Source organism: Manis pentadactyla, chromosome 1 (assembly GCF_030020395.1).
Source record: "Manis pentadactyla isolate mManPen7 chromosome 1, mManPen7.hap1, whole genome shotgun sequence".
Taxonomy (NCBI): Eukaryota; Metazoa; Chordata; class Mammalia; order Pholidota; family Manidae; genus Manis; species Manis pentadactyla.
Window position 1 is genome coordinate 218,319,463 of NC_080019.1, and position 16,728 is coordinate 218,336,190.

Below are 16,728 nucleotides of genomic sequence, written 5' to 3' on the forward strand. Positions count from 1 at the left end.
TTCTTCTCTGATCTTTATTATGTCCCTCCTTCTGCTGACCTTAGGCCTCATCTGTTCTTCTTTTTCCAATTTCGATAATTGTGACATTAGACCATTCATTTGGGATTGCTCTTCCTTTTTTAAATATGCTTGGATTGCTATATACTTTCCTCTTAAGACTGCTTTTGCTGTGTCCCACAGAAGTTGGGGCTTAGTGTTGTTGTTGTCATTTGTTTCCATATATTGCTGGATCTCCATTTTGATTTGGTCATTGATCCATTGATTATTTAGGAGCGTGTTGTTAAGCCTCCATGTGTTCGTGAGCCTCTTTGCTTTCTTTGTACAGTTTATTTCTAGTTTTATGCCTTTGTGGTCTGAAAAGTTGGTTGGTAGGATTTCAATCTTTTGGAATTTTCTGAGGCTCTTTTTGTGGCCTAGTATGTGGTCTATTCTGGAGAATGTTCCATGTGCACTTGAGAAGAATGTATATCCCGCTGCTTTTGGATGTAGAGTTCTATAGATGTCTATTAGGTCCATCTGCTCTATTGTGTTGTTCAGTGCTTCCATGTCCTTACTTATTTTCTGCCCAGTGGATCTATCCTTTGGGGTGAGTGGTGTGTTGAAGTCTCCTAGAATGAATGCATTGCAGTCTGTATCCCCCTTTAGTTCTGTTAGTATTTGTTTCACATATGCTGGTGCTCCTGTGTTGGGTGCATATATATTTAGAATGGTTATATCCTCTTGTTTGACTGAGCCCTTTATCATTATGTAGTGTCCTTCTTTATCTCTTGTTACTTTCTTTGTTTTGAAGTCTATTTTGTCTGATATTAGTACTGCAACCCCTGCTTTCTTCTCACTGTTGTTTGCTTGAAATATGTTTTTCCATCCCTTGACTTTTAGTCTGTACATGTCTTTGGGTTTGAGGTGAGTTTCTTGTAAGCAGCATATAGATGGGTCTTGCTTTTTTATCCATTCTGTTACTCTGTGTCTTTTGATTGGTGCATTCAACCCATTAACATTTAGGGTGACTATTGAAAGATATGTACTTATTGCCATTGCAGGCTTTAAATTCGTGGTTACCAAAGGTTCAAGGTTAGCCTCTTTAGTATCTTACTGCCTAACTTAGCTCGCTTATTGAGCTGTTATATACACTATCTGGAGATTCTTTTCTTCTCTCCCTTCTTGTTCCTCCTCCTCGATTCTTCATATGTTGGGTGTTTTGTGCTGTGCTCTTTCTAGGAGTGCCCCCATCTAGAGCAGTCCCTGTAAGATGTTCTGTAGAGGTGGTTTGTGGAAAGCAAATTCCCTCAGCTTTTGTTTGTCTGGGAATTGTTTAATCCCACCGTCATATTTGAATGATAGTCGTGCTGGATACAGTATCCTTGGTTCAAGGCCCTTCTGTTTCATTGTATTAAATATATCATGCCATTCTCTTCTGGCCTGTAGGGTTTCTGTTGAGAAATCTGACGTTAGCCTGATGGGTTTCCCTTTATAGGTGACCTTTTTCTCTCTAGCTGCCTTTAACACTCTTTCCTTGTCCTTGATCTTTGCCATTTTAATTATTATGAGTCTTGGTGTTGCCCTTCTTGGATCCTTTCTGTTGGGGGTTCTGTGTATTTCCGTGGTCTGTTCGATTACTTCCTCCCCCAGTGTGGGGAAGTTTTCAGCAATTATTTCTTCTAAGATACTTTCCATCTCTTTTCCTCTCTCTTCTTCTTCTGGGACCCCTATAATACGGATATTGTTCCTTTTAGATTGGTCACACAGTTCTCTTAATATTGTTTCATTCCTGGAGATCCTTTTGTCTCTCTCTATGTCAGCTTCTATGCGTTCCTGTTCTCTGATTTCAATTCCATCAATGGCCTCTTGCATTCTATCCATTCTGTTTATAAACCCTTCATGAGTTTGTTTCATTTCTGCGATCTCCTTTCTGGCATCTGTGATCTCCTTCCGGACTTCATCCCATTTCTCTTGCGTATTTCTCTGCATCTCTGTCAGCATGTTTATGATTCTTATTTTGAATTGTTTTTCAGGGAGACTGGTTAGGTCTGTCTCCTTCTCTGGTGTTGTCTCTGTGATCTTTGTCTGCCTGTAGCTTTGCCTTTTCATGGTGATAGGAATAGTCTGCAGAATGGCTGGAAGGACTTCCCTTCTTGTTGGTTTGTGGCCCTCCTCTCCTGGGAGAACAGCGGCCTCTAGTGGCTTGTGCTGCGCAGCTGCGCGCAGACAGGGTTTCTGCTTCCTGCCCGGCTGCTATGGAGTTAATCTCCGCTGTTGCTGTGGGCGTGGCCTGGCTCGGGCAGCTGCTCCAAAGTGGTGGAGTAGCGTTGGAGCAGGAGCTGCTGGGAGGCTATTTATCTCCGTAAGGGGCCTCCCTGCTCCCTGCAGCCCAGGGGTTAGGGTGCCCAGAGATCCCGGATTCCCTACCTCTGGATTAAGTGACCCGCCCTGCCCCTTTAAGACTTCCAAAAAGCACCCGCCAAAACAAAACAACGCCCACCAAAAAAAAAAGAAAAAAATTTTTTTAATTAAAAAAAAAAAAGTTTTTAATTAAAAAAAAAAAAAAAAAAAGGTGGTCGTTCGTTTTTCTTTATTCTGCGGTGCCAGCCTCAGGCCTCTGCTCACCGGTCTTTCTGCCCTGTTTCCCTAGTATTGGGGTCCCTCTCCCTTTAAGACTTCCAAAAAGCGCTCGCCAATACAAAACAGCAAAAAAGCAAAAAAAAAAATGGTCGCGCGCTTTTCTTATGCCCTCTGTCGCCCAGCCTCCAGTGCCTGCTCACTGTTCTTGCTGCCCTGTTTTCCCAGTATCGAGCGCCCTGCACTCTGGCCCGGATGGCTGGGGCTGGGTGTTCGGCAGTCCTGGGCTCCGTCTCCCTCCCGCTCTGCCTGCTCTTCTCCCGCCGGGAGCTGGGGGGAGGGGCGCTCGGCTCCCGCGGGGCCGGGGCTTGTATCTTACCCCCTTCGCGAGGCGCTGGGTTCTCTCAGGTGCGGATGTGGTCTGGATGTTGTCCTGTGTCCTCTGGTCTTTATTCTAGGAAGGGTTGTCTTTGTTATATTTTCATAGATATATGTTGTTTTGGGAGGAGATTTCCGCTGCTCTACTCACGCCGCCATCTTCTGCCCCTCTAGTAGCCTTTATTTTTTAAAGCAGTTCTAGTTTCACAGTGGAGTTGGGCAGAACATACTGAGATTTCCTTTATACTCACCACCTTCACATGTGCACAGCCACTGCCCTCGCCATATCAAAATTCCACTGCAGAGTGTTACATTTGTTACCATCGATGAACCTACACTGACACGTCGTGATTACCCAAAGTCCACAGTTTACATTAGACTTCACTCCTGGTGGTCTACACGCTATGGGTTTTGACAAATGGATAATGGCATGTGTCCGTCATTGTTGTATTATATACAGAAGAGTTTCACTGCCTCTAAAAATCCTCTACCTTTCAACCACTGATCCTTTTTCTGTCTCCACAATTTTGCCTTTTCCATAGCATCATATACTTGGAATCATACAGTATGTAGCCTTTTCAGATTGACTTTTCACTCAGTAATATGCCCTTGTGCTTCCCCACGTCTCTTCCTGGCTTGGTAGTTCTGTCACTGAATAATAACCCATTTAATGATCATACTGCAGTTTATCCACCCATTTACCTACCGAAGGACATTGTGGATGCTTCCCAGTTTTATCAATCACAAATAAAGTTTCTGTCAACGTTTGTGTGAACATGTTTTCAACTCCTTTGGGTAAATACCAAGTAGTATGGTTGCTGGATTACATGCTAAGAGTATGTTTAGTTTTGCAAGAAACCACCAAACTATCTTCCAACGTGGCTATACCATTTTGCACTCCCATCAGCGTTGAATGAGAGTTCCTGTTGCTCCACATCCTCATCAGCATTTGGTAGTGTCACTCTTTTGGATTTTGGCCATTCTGATTGGTGTGGGGTGGTACCTCACTGGTGTTTTAATTTTCAATTCCCTGATGACATGTGATATTGAGTGTCTTATCATATACTGACTTGCCATGTGTATTTTCTTTGGTAAAATATGTGGTTATGTCTTCACCCATTTTTAAATCAGGTTTTTCATTTTCTTGTTGAGTTTTAAGAGTTCTTTGTATATTTTGGAGCTGTTGGCATTGCCATTTGAATTATTATTGTCTTCAGCACTTGGACAAGGGCTTTGTTAAGACCTTAGCATTTTTGCCTGCAAAACATGAAAAAAAGGTTTTTTCCTCTATGTTTGGAGGAAGGTGGAGAAATTATCTTCTTCTGAAAAAACTGGAAGATGTTCCCCTAGAATTACCTTGATCCAAAAAAAGAATTTCAGGCTGCCTTTTATGTAAAAGTGTGACCTCATGGGCCCTCCTTGCTGCGAGCCCCTGCCCACAAAATTAGATTATGCCATGTGTTTCTTAATAGTTGCCTTACTAAGAAGTGGGAAATGCCCGCTCCACATAGTATTGCCTCTCCTCTATGTTGTCCATAGATGTGTGTGGATTAACGAGGGCCTGTGCTGTCATTCAGTGGTGGTGAGAGTACACCTGTGAACCAGTCACCTCAGCTTCCAGAGAACTGTTCTAGCCTAGATCATTCTGTAAAAAAATAGTCACCATGCTGTTGAAGAAAGATACGTTTCATTGCAGGTGCAGAAGGTATTATCTGATTTCCATTCTCCCACCCCTTCACCGTGCGTCAATAGATTTATATCACGGGATTCATTTTCATTTTATGTCTTTTGATTTACGCACCAGTTCTTTTGCAAGTAATTTTAATTTTCCCTTTTATGAGAGTGAGGCTCTGTGTCAGTATATTCCTATATAAAATAAAGGAAATGATTATTTTTAATGCAGATTTGAAAGAAATATAATGGATTTGAGCTACAACAATTTCTCCCCATTTAGAGGAGATGAACACCTAGTTGGATGAAGAACATCATTCCTTGTATCATTTGAATATATCCTGTTTCCATGACAACTTGTGCTTACCAGCTTGACTGGTAAAAGAAGTGTTTGAATTCTTTCTTTGTTTAAAAAACTTGACCAAAATACTGGGGTTCCAGTTTTTTAATTCCAATAATTTAACTCCAGTTTGGAACTATACCTCCTTTTTAGCATGGGCTCCTTTTGAGGGAAAGAAACCTAAAGGTCATTTGGGGAATAACTTCACCTTCAAAATAAGAGGAGAAGATTCACAGGCCAAATGTTAATGAGCATAGGAAATGAAAATATTTTTTGCAAGTTGTAATCATTTTCTGATATCTTCCAGTTATACTAAATCAACAAAGATGATGCAACAACTTATTAAGATGCTATTTGATTTGACAAAAAATGATTCAGTTATTCATTTCCATCTGGACATTGTAATCATTAGGCTTGTTTCCTCACTGCTAATTTATATCTTTCCTTTATGGGTGGCTTGTGCCCTCTTACTGCTGAATTTCTGTTTTTGCAAGGAGTATGGTTTTATTAATGATTTTTCTCTCTGAATGAAAGATAGGAAATTATTTGCATCTCTATGCTTTTCAAAATATGAAAAAGATGATGTTCTATTTTATTGGCAAGATTATGTTTCATGTAAGATAAAATATTTTAGTCCATAAGAGAAGAAACATTGACCCTTGGGCATTTGAGGAATGATAAAAAATCAACTCAAAGTTAGGATAATTCAGAGTTTAGTTCTGATGGATCTGGAAGGTTTTGAAAGGACAGAAATGCTTCTTTGCTATCTCCAAGATCATGGCCAATGATAGTAAATATCTGTGGCACAAAACACATGAGCAGCACACATAATGTAGGGGAGTTGGCCTGGGGAAGGCAGTATAGCAACCACAGTGTTGTTCATCTAAGTGTATATTAATGATACCAAAAAAAGAATGAAAATAACAACAACAAAAAACACATGAGCAGCATAATCTCTGGGGTACCGTATCTATCAGAACCCCCATTAGAGACCACATTTTTTATGAGTTGTATTGTAGTATGACCCATATGTACATCTTTTTCACTTCCCAAAAAAAGACATCATTCTACCAATAAAAACTAAGGAAGTTTTAAAGAAATACCATAACACGCAACTTAACATCATCGAATAATATGTAACAAATCAAAATCAACAGGAATAGGAGTAAAAAATTAACAGTATCTTTTTTGAATTGGGAGTATTTAATTCCTGCAGATGGTAAAAGGAAAGAGATTAAGTAGCTGCTGAGGTTTCTTTGGCATAAAATGCTGTTTGAAGGCGTCTTCATGATTCCTAATGTAGCACTTTGCCCAATAGCTAGAGTTTTGAAAATTTTGTGCAATTACAATTTTTTTTAAAACAAGTAATGTGGATTTATTTTTAAAATTGCTTTATTTTCCTTTTCTAATTGCCCTGATAATAGCTTCTCAAGTTTTGCAGTATTCAGCTCTTAAGAAGTCAATGCCTTATAAAACATTTCAATATATGCTTTAATGAATGTTTTCATCATAGCAGGATTCATTATCCCGGTATTTACTGAATATTCACTACATGAGCAGTCTTTATAATATTCTGTGAGGACTGCAAAGTTGAGCTCCCGACCCTCAAAGAGCTTAGGCTAATACGGGAAATAAGGTACAGGTAGTCATCTTGTAACATGACACATTACCTTCAATTATTTTGCTGAGTACGGTGATATTCTCTGTATCACAATTTCTTATGCCATAATACAATGTGATTATTTAAGCTTAAAAATAAAGCTTGGGAAGCACAATGCCCTTCTCAGAGTACTGGGCTGCAGAATGTTCCCCCCAATAATGTCTGAGCTACAACTGAAAGCTTCAAACAGAACTTTATCCCTAAGGCAGCTTCTTCACTGTGAAGAAGTCGCCAGCTTTTGCCTTATCCCACAGTGCAAGCAGTCATCAGCTTTCATCGGGGATTGGAGGCCTCCGTAATGGATGCAGAAATCCAGGTGGGACAGGCAGTGCTCTGTGGATGTGCTCCTGGCAGGACCAACCATTTGGGTTTGAATTCACAGACTGTTCTTTGACTCAGTAGTTGTCGTATACCCAGTTCATTTCCTGAACATGTGCCATGAAGGAAATAATCCCGAAGGGAAGAGGATGTGCTCTAGAGCTGCATGTGGGTAAGATCTTGCCTGGGAGACCTGAGCATGAGAGGAGACTAGTCATGCAAAGCAGAGGGAACAGCATGCACAGATGCCTCGAGGGGGCCAGAAGCTTTCAAGAAGTAAGCAAGCGCAGCCATGCAGCTGGAAAGCAGGAAGGATCCAGAAGGTGCTGACCCCTGTTGGCCAGCATGGGAAGAGCTTGGACTCTATCCTGACCAGCAGTAAGAAGCTAGGGGAGCACTCTCCGCGTGACCGAATTGGTGTTTGGGGACGGTTGCCCAAGCTGCTGCCTGGCAAAAGGCTGGATGGGCAAGTGCTGGAAGCAGGAAGACTGATTAGGAGGCTGTTGTACTTGGCTGGGACTCAGGAGGGGAGGACTGGGATTGGGTGGTATCAGTTGCAAGACCAGTGCAAGGGGTACAGGAGAGCAAAACAAGGACTCTGTGGCTAATGGATGGATATGGATGTGGAGGTTGGGACACCTGCACGGCGGGGTCACAGTTTCCAGGCTCAGTACCTGGGAGGACTTCAGTCTCCTCATTGTAAGCTTAACAAATGCCATTTCCTTTACCCCTTTTCCTTCCACTGGCAACCCTGAACCAGAACTTCAGGGTTTTTACATTCTAGTCCAGTAACACTGGATGAGTGCTCCCTATGTACAGTTTGCAAGGTGCGTGGGACATGTTTTTCATACACCCTCCAGCTGTCTCTGAGCGACCTGTGATACTATTTCCTTGTTCCCAAGAGGAATGTGGAGCTCAGCAATGTTAATAATTTCCCAAGGTCACAGTTCATGCAAGGCAGGATCTTGGTTAAAGCAGGGTTCAGTCTCACTAAAGCAATCACTCCTAAACCACACTACTGCCTCCACCCGGCGCCCGCAGTGTCCCAGCAGTGTTTCAAGTCTCCCCCACCCCTCCTAGGACTGACCACCTGGACACTTGCCTTTGCCGGATGCTTCAGTCAGGGCCTGCTCTCCTACCTGGTGCCTTCCGCTCCCGGCATCCTGGGAGACCGAGGTCTGCCATCTAGTGGCCACTGCCTTCCTTTTTCCTCTGAGCTTTCAAAAGAAAGGAAACCGGGAGTTCCCACATTCAAACAGGCTTGCATATTTATAGAATCACACCCTGTAAACAGGAAACTTCTCAGTCTTAGAGAAAGAGCCCAGTAATATAAACATAGCATATTGCCAATGAGTTCCTCTGCCCATCCAACAAATTTCTTATTATATGTGTATACACTTATACTTCCATATTCATCCCACTTGAAAGGAAGCTCCCCTGCGACAGTTCTTTGGTCTGTATTGCTCACTAATGAATTTCAAGAGCCTTGAACAGTGGCATTTGCGTAGCAGACATGTAGAATAAATGAATACCTAACATTTACTGCATTTTTGCTATATACCAGGAACCTCACATGTTTTCTCACTTAATCTTCATGATGACTCAGGAGGTAGGGACTGTCAGGATGCCCACTGCTCAGATGGAGGTGGAGGCACAGAGGGAGACGAAGCTTCTGTGGTTTGGGGAGAGCTGGCTCTCCACTTGGGTTTTCTCATGGTGCACGTTGTACCTCTCGTGCAAATCTGTGTGCAAGGCCTTGTGTGCATCATTACCACGGTTTCAACAAGAGGTAGAAGTAATGCCAGGGGCCCACTAACCATTCCTCTCCCAGGTTTTAACTTTATTGAGTGGAGTTTCCCTTCCAAGTGCTCTAACATAGGCAGTAAATGGAGGGAATTCAGGAAAGGCTGGCTAGCCAACAGTGAGACCCTGTCACTAGTTAGCTGTGTCTGTGTGACCTTGTGTCATTGTCTGCAAACCTCAGGTTCCTCATTGGTCAAAGGAAGATGAGTTAGGATCCCTGCCTTCCCTTCCAACTACAATATTCTACTGTTCCTGACTCCCAGGGAGCCGGATGTGAGTGGAAGAGAGAGGACCACTTGTTACTAGGCAACCAGTACCCGCCTCACCCATGTTGCCATAGAGATGATGAAAGTTGGGCTGATGGGATTACCAGCTCCTGTTAATTGCATATGAGAGCTCAAGGTCTCTGTCTCTTTCTTGCTTGCTCTCTCGCTCTTACTTTCTCATTCTTCTAGGAACTGTGGAGAGCCCTTCTCTCCTCCATCTGCAGCATCCCCAAGGCAGCCATAGTGTAATGGAAAACAACTGGAAATGGAGCTTGCCTGTGCCTCAGAGTAGCTGTGTGACCTTGGGCAGGTTACTCGGCTTCTCTGGGCCTCCATTTCCCCACTTAGAAAGTGAAGCTGTTGGAATAGTGATCCCTGTCTAAGACTCTTTCCGGCTCTCATATCCTTTGATGCCTAGGGAGCATGTCAGGGGAGCAGACCACACGGTTACTAGGCAACCAGCAGGCACCCTGCCCAAGTTGCCTTGGTGACTGGATGCTGGAGGGGAGGGGAGTAGCTGCTGCAGCTAATTGCTTAATTATTTATGAGTGTCTGAAGTCCTTTTTGTTGTTTTCGTTGCCAGGGGCTGTGGGGTCACCTTCTCTTCCTCCCTCCTGCCACCCCAAGTCGTCTGAGTTGCGTGGTACACAGTGGGAGAGCGTTGGCCTGGATCTCAAGCTACCCCGTTCTAGTCCTGCCTCTGTCATTTTCTAAAGCTGTGGCCTCGGGTAAGTCATCTCACCTCTCTGGGCCTCAGTTTCCTCATTTGTAAAATGATGGGTTTACTTAGGTAATCTCTAAGTTCCCTTTCTACCCTGAAATTTGAATTCCTCTGTTCAGTTGCAAAGTGGGGAAGATGAGGGTGATTTTCCTAGTTTGTTATCTTCTATGGATGCTTCTAAAGAGCAATAACAATAGTTAAGTCTCTTAATATTTCAAACAGGAAGGGAATGAAAGTTAAGCCCATTGTTCTCATCTTGCCTCCCACCTTAGCATGTTGCCTGACCTCTTTTATTAATCTTAAAGTCATTTAAATTTTATTTTTTTGTATACCACCTAATTTTAAAATAGATTTGAGGTGTTTGCAGTAAAAGATGCATATGTGCAGTTAGGTCATTAAAATAAAAATAGGAATAAATTAATGTGTAAAAATAGTGATGCTTCTTCATTGGAAGATGAATTCATTCAGTATTAAATATAATTCTGAGCATCCTGGAAGCCAAAGCAAAAAGAGAGGGAGATACATAATTGTTGCTCAATAAAGAAAAGTTGTCAGACTATTCCTAGTTCTAAATTCTAAAAGTAATTTATCATGTGGTACATACTCTCTTTAGAAACTGCAGATAAAACTTTTAAAATAACTGGTTGAAGTTTTTATTAAAGGACATAAGGAAGAAGCTAAACTTGATAGTTGGGCTAGTTCTAATCATGAGAAAGCAGAAATTCCCTTTCAACTTTAGACTTGTCTATTGGTACCTGTGACCTAGTAAATATAAATTTTCAGAAACAACCATTATTTATAAATCACATATAAATTAGTGTAACCGCTTTGTACAGTAATTTAGCAATAGGTGTCACATTTTTAAATGTAGTCAAAAATTCTACTTCTCCAAACTTATTCTGAGATAAACTTGTGCAAAGACATTAAATATAAAAATGCTTATGGTAGCATTATTTATTTTTAAAAACTGTCCACAAACCACTTAAATCTGGTGAATTAAATTATATTACTTCTTTACAATGGATTACTTTGCAGCCCTTAAAATGAAATGAGTCTATATGTTTTGATATGGGAAAAAAAATCTTCCATATATAATGTTAGGAAAGATAAGGAGGTGCACAATGGTATAATATGCTTTCATTTCTGTTATAAAAGATATAGATAGGTGCACATTTTATCTATCTAGATACTAACTTTTATGTGCGTATTTACATATTTCCGGAAGGAAACGGAACAGTGGTTTCCTCTGGACAAGTAGATTGATAGCCCTGGGAAGGAAGGGGCCTTAATAGTCATTGCTTTAGTTTTACTGTGTGGACCTGATAGTTTTCCAGTTAGGGAGGCAGTGGAGCCTGGCAGTTAATAGCCTAGACTCCGGAGTCTGAATGAATATCTGTGTTCAAATCTTGGCTCTGTTGCTTACTAGCTGCATGACCTTGGAATTAATTTAACTTCTCAATTCCTCATCCATAAAATGGGCTGATAATAATAATATGTTCCTTATTGGGTTGTTGTAAGGATTAAATGAGTTCTTAAGTATGACGTGCTCAGAATAACTTGAACAATGTCATATATGCCTTTTCTTGAAAAAATAAGAGACTTTAAACGAAAAAGTGCATCTAACCAAAAAAAGCCCCGTATCTCAGAGATAGAAGGACTTTATAAATATGTCACTGTTTTCAGCACTGTACGTTGTATAGGAATTATGTGTGGAGCAGAGATTGCAAAACTGTGGTCCTGTTTCCCCTGTCATTTTATCTGAACTTGAATACCTTTAGGGAAGTCACCTCTTTTGGGATTCCTAATAGGCGTTTCTGATGCATGTGAAGCCCCTGAACCCATCTGGTTTTGCAGCTCTTGTTCTAGTCCACCTGAGTGAATGCACAGGCTAAAAGCAGAATGTATGTAGGTCAGGTAGCAAATCTGTGAGGAGATGAAACTCTACATCCACAGCTCTTAGAGGACAGAGAGGGATTATCCAGAAATTCAAGCTTCCAGAGGACATCTGTGCCCATGCCAGTTATGACATGTGTGTTCACATGCCCTTGCATCTCTTCCTTCCTTTTGAAGGAGAATTTGACAGATACCTGGCAAGGGACCATGCTGGGAGGATCCCTCTTTAGATCAGGAGTCATGGCCATAGGGAGTTCCTCTGTACTCAGAGGTTCCTAATGCAGAGGGCTGTGTGTTTAAGACTGCCTGATTTCCTCCTCCCTCCTGGAGGGTGCTTTGAGGCCAGCCTGGAGAACTTCAGCTGACTTTGGGAACCTTCCTTTGAAGTTGGCCACATTTTGGGCTGCTCACTGTGGACACATGGTGACCCCAAAGAGGGTGGGATGGGGGGCCTCGTCTCTTCAAATCTGCTGAGTTAGGAAGCGTGCGGTCACCGTGAGGAATGCAAAGCTGACCCGTTACAACCTCATGCCCAGGTCTGTGGTTCCTGGTTTCTGTCTGCCTGGCCCCGTCTCAGTGCACTCTTGGCCATTCCAGTCTTTTTATCCATTTGGCCAGCGGTTCCCCTTGCCATCTAGCTGTCACATCCAACTGTGCTTCCATCTGCCTTTCCATCCCTCCAGCCTCCTCCTGCCATCTGCCAGCATTACCACCCATCCTGCACACTGCTGGTATTTCTGTGCACCTCTCCCCTCCCGTCAAGTGCATCTCAAACTCCATCCACTGGGCCATCTCTCCATCCCTCCATCTTTCTGTAGCCTGCCCATCCATCTCGCCGACTTCCCGCCGGGCTGCAGTACCAGCCCGCTGACGGTCCCCGGTTGTCCCGACTCTCAAAGCCCTCTAATGCGGCCCCGGCCGCTGCTCTGCATTCCCTGCGGCCCGGCCGTCGGTCCTCTGCGCGCGGGTCCGTGCCTGTGCCCAGTGGGCCCCCGCCCGCCTCGGGCCGGCCTGCTTTTGTTCGGCGGCCCCGGGCGGGCCGTGCCCCCGGCGGTCGCGGCGGCTCCCAGGCGCGCGGGCGGCGGGCGGCGGGCCCGGGGCGGGGCGGGGCGCGCGGGGCGGGGCGGGGAGGGCGGGGGCCGGGGGTGACTCAGCCGCCGCTCGCCCCGCGGTCCGCGCGTCCGCCGGCCTCGCAGGCGGGGCGGAGAAAATGGCGATGCCCCCGGCCGCAGTGCCCCCCGCCCGGGCCCGGGAGCCGCCGGGGCCCCCTGCCGCCGCCGCCGCGCCGCCGCTCGGCCTGCAGCAGCTGTCGGCGCTGCGGCCCGAGCCGGGCGGGGTCCCGCTGCACTCGCCCTGGACCTTCTGGCTCGACAGGTGAGGGGGCGCGGGCCCGCTGCGTCCGGCCGGCCCCGCCGCCCTGCGCCCGCCCTGCGCCGCCGCTTTGTCTCGGCGCGGCCCCGGGCCCCGTGCGCTCAGGCGCCCGGCCGCCGGCCCGCTGCGCGGCGGCTCCGACCCCGGCCCGGCGCGCCCCCGCCGCCTCCGCACTCGAGCCCGGGGGGCGCCGGGCGAGCGGCTGCTCGGTGGCCTCGCCTCCCGGCCGGCGGAGCGTGCACGCAGCCCCAAAAGTTTCGGCAGCACTTCCCCCTTCAGCCCCTTGGAGAGGAGAATGCCGGCGGCCGGCGGGCTGGCTGCGCGGGGCAGAGGGGGGGGGGGGGGGGCCGCCGGGGCCAGCGGGCGTCGCCGTGAGCGGGGCTCCTGGGGAGCTCCGGACACGACCTTCGCTGTGACAGCGCGCGGGGAAGTGGAGCAGCCCGCTGGGAGGTGTGCGGCGGCGGCATTAGGGGGGCGCGGAGGGCGCCTGCACCCCGTGCCCCACCGAAGCGGCCAGAGACACCTCTGAATTTTTTTCTCATCCACGGGGCAGGTATTTCTTGAGCGCTTACTGTGGAGCCACACGCCTGCTAGCAGTACCTCACCTTGTGGGCAAAGTGGGGACAATTCCAGCTCTCCCAAGGGACAGACAGCTCGGGTGTCATCTCCTCGGAAGTGCCTGTCTGACTACCGCATCTCAGTCGGCACACCCCACTGTCCAATCATCCTGTTCTGTACTGTGCCCTCCCTTGTTTTTCGCCCTGGTACTCAGTGCCACCGCATCCTATTCTGTATGAACCTGTGTGTTTTCAATCTGTCTCTATCCCTCAACACTTGCCCCTCTGTTAAGGGCCAGGGAAATGGGACTTTGTTTTTGACAAACTTGGAAGTACCCCAGCACCCAGAATGGTGGCTGGCCCAAGAATTTTTTGACAAACAAGTAACTAGATGATTGCAAAGCCCCTTGGTAGTCTCTGTCACACAGTGGGTGCCCAACGATGTGACACCTCGAGGTTGTCGCAAGAGCTTATGGAAATTTTGATGATGCTGTGTGCTTAAGTGTAAGGAGGAAATGTGGCAGTTTTCTGTGAAATTTACTTATTAGACACATATCTGGCCTTAAAAGACCTTGCCTAAAATGCTGCAAGAGTTTTTTTTTTTTTTTAATGATACTAACCTTTGCTAGGGAGATAGGCTCCTTCCTGTTGGAATTAGCACCCATCTATACGAATTGACAGTTGGAGCATTTGTCTTTTCCGGAGACACAAGGAAGTTGGAGGTGGGGTAGATAGAGTGACTCTCATTTTTTCAAAACATTTTCACTTTCGATATGGATGCTAAGAGAGCATTTTACTGTCATAACAAGAGTGATTTTGGCATACTTGAGCCGAATGATATCACATGTGTCTTTGTTTTCAAAGGTGTGCTCTAACTGCTGTTGTTAGGTGGTATCCTTTTCAGGGTGTAAAACCTGGACCTCTTATTTAAATTGTGGAGACTGGTGACTGGTGAAATAGTATCAAGAGCGTTTCTTTTTAAACAGGTCAAAAATCAGTCTACCTATAGGCACAGCATTTTAGGAGTGGTCTAAAATATCTTAATAGCAACACAGAACTTCTCTAGGATAGCTGGTATCTTTGAAGGTGAGAACATGGCAAGTATGAATGAAGAAGCAAACTCTAGCTTTCCTAGCATGTATTTGCACCTTTTTGTTCTCTAAAAGCCGGGTAATCAAATGAAATACATGATTACCACTGTGTCCAAATCTTTCACAGAAGTGGCCATATTAATTTAGAGATCAGAGTTAGTTCCAACATTGCACATGGGAATTCATTTTGCCCGATCAGTCATCCCATAGCTTTTATTGAACTTTCTCCACTTCTCTGGGTCCATTGCATTTATGTAGGCTGTCCCCCTTCTCCTGGGGGTTATGGGCAACACTGTATTCTAGAGGTTCATTTGCAACTTTTTCCACCAGAGAAACACATTGCTAGAGAGAGTGGGAAGGGTCTCAGGAGAGCCCCTCTAAGGCAGCCCCAGCATAGCTGCTGTCTGCCACTGGGGACGTCACTTCTGAGTTCCCAGCCAGAGGTCTCCTGCTACTTAACCTTGCCTTTAGCACTTAACCTCTTGGCCTGGCCTCCCTTCCAACCTACTGTCTGCTACGGACAAGCAATCTGGCTGCCCTGAGCACCCCTTTCATTGTTTGGAAAATGGGGGTAATCTTAGAATATATCTCATAAGGCTGTTCTGCAGGATTAAAGGAAGGCAGTGAATGTGAAACACGAACACAGGTGCCTGGCATAGAATAAGTGTTTAATACATTACTGGTATTAACATGGTTATTCTGGGTCCCAAATCCCCAGCCAGCCTCTCCTCCCACCACACTAACAGTCCCTGGAGCAGCTTGTCTGAATTCAGTGTTAGGAAGCCAGCACCCTAAATTCATTCCCCCATGCATGAATTGGAGAGCCCCTCAGTCTAGTTAATTGAATTTTCAGTACATTTCAGGAGGTCCTTTTTTTTTTTTTAGATTGTATGTCTAAGGATTTAAGCATTTGAGGGGTACTTTTGGTTGGGGATATAGGAAAGGAGCTTTCCACCCCTTTTGTGGTATTTAAAATTGGGTCCTGATCTAGGAAGCAACTCTTGGGTATGTGACTCTTAAGTGCTTTGTTTTCCTTTCATTCATCCCCTTTCCTGAGTTAAAATCCACAGTTCTCAGGCCTCTTTATGTCCTCTTCCATCCAGTGATATTGTCCATTCCATCTTTCAGTTCCATCTGTACGCTGGTAATTCCCAAAATTTTACCCTTCTGCATCTAGTTCCCCCTCTCTCTCCATGGGGATGTCTGATACATGTGCAAAATCAACATGTGTCAAACCACCTGTTCAACTTCCCAACCAAACTTGCCTCCTTCCGCCTGTCCATCTCAGGTAAGGGCAGCTCACATTCACTCCCTCCTGCCGGGTGCCCAGCCCCAAAACCTTGGAGTTGTTGGTGGCTCTCCCCTTCCTCCTCCTTCCCATCTTTCTCCCGCCACCCTCAACTCCCTCATGCATTGTCAACAAATGCTACTGATTCTCCATCAAAATGTGTCCAGAACCCAATTCATTCTCACCACCTCCATCCTAGACCCGGGACCACACCACCTCTCTCACCCAAATCAGTACAAGAGCATCCTGCCTGCTCCCCCTGCCTCTACCCTTACTGCCTATAGTCCGTTCCCATCACAGCAGCCAGAGGGGGCCCTTTACTACTGAATTAAAGCATATCGCAGCTTGGCCCCCACACCCCCACCCCTTTTCGCTCTGAGCAAAAGCCAGAGTTCTTATAACAGCCCCCGAGGCTCTGCAGCATTTCCTGCCCCGCCCTGCACACCTTTCTCCCTCTGTCTCCCTGTCACTCTCCCTCCTGTCCTTCAGGCTCCCTGGCCCCCTTGTTCTTTCTCCGACACCCAATGCCTTGGCCTTTGCCCCAGAGGGCCTCCTGCCTGAGCGCTTTTTCCCTGTCGTCTTTGAGGCCCGTGTCTCCCTCTCCTGGTGTCTGCTCAGCTGTCACCTTAGAGAGGTGCCCTCCCGGCCCCCTGACCCTGCTGTATTTTTCCATGTGACTGCCTTCCTTTGCCTGTCTTCTCTCCCTGGGATGTAAGCTTCCTTCCTAGCCCTGCCCTCAGTGCCTAGATCAGAGCCTCACCCAAGCTGTCCCACACTAGAATCCAAAGGGGGGTGCGGGTGAGTAACACCACCGT

General features: G+C 45.8%; 1 protein-coding gene and 1 long non-coding RNA gene across 4 annotated transcripts in view; both read left to right on the forward strand.

The window, feature by feature from the left end:
* LOC118908323 (uncharacterized) overlaps positions 1-9,690 on the forward strand; it is a 28,127-nt gene extending 18,437 nt beyond the window's left edge. Inside the window, exon 3 of the long non-coding RNA XR_008999246.1 lies at positions 9,576-9,690. This is a non-coding gene — a long non-coding RNA (uncharacterized LOC118908323). The remainder of the gene's footprint in view (positions 1-9,575) is intronic.
* A 3,052-nt stretch (positions 9,691-12,742) lies between these two features.
* The window catches only part of EIF4E3 (eukaryotic translation initiation factor 4E family member 3), a 115,960-nt gene continuing 111,974 nt past the window's right edge, over positions 12,743-16,728 (forward strand). The window contains exon 1 of one of the 3 annotated variants that reach the window (XM_036877535.2): positions 12,743-12,980. In XM_036877535.2, the coding sequence (XP_036733430.1) occupies positions 12,817-12,980 (164 nt within the window). In that variant the 5' untranslated portion in view covers positions 12,743-12,816. The remainder of the gene's footprint in view (positions 12,981-16,728) is intronic. The other 2 variants (XM_036877539.2, XM_036877538.2) reach the window with 2 other exon arrangements.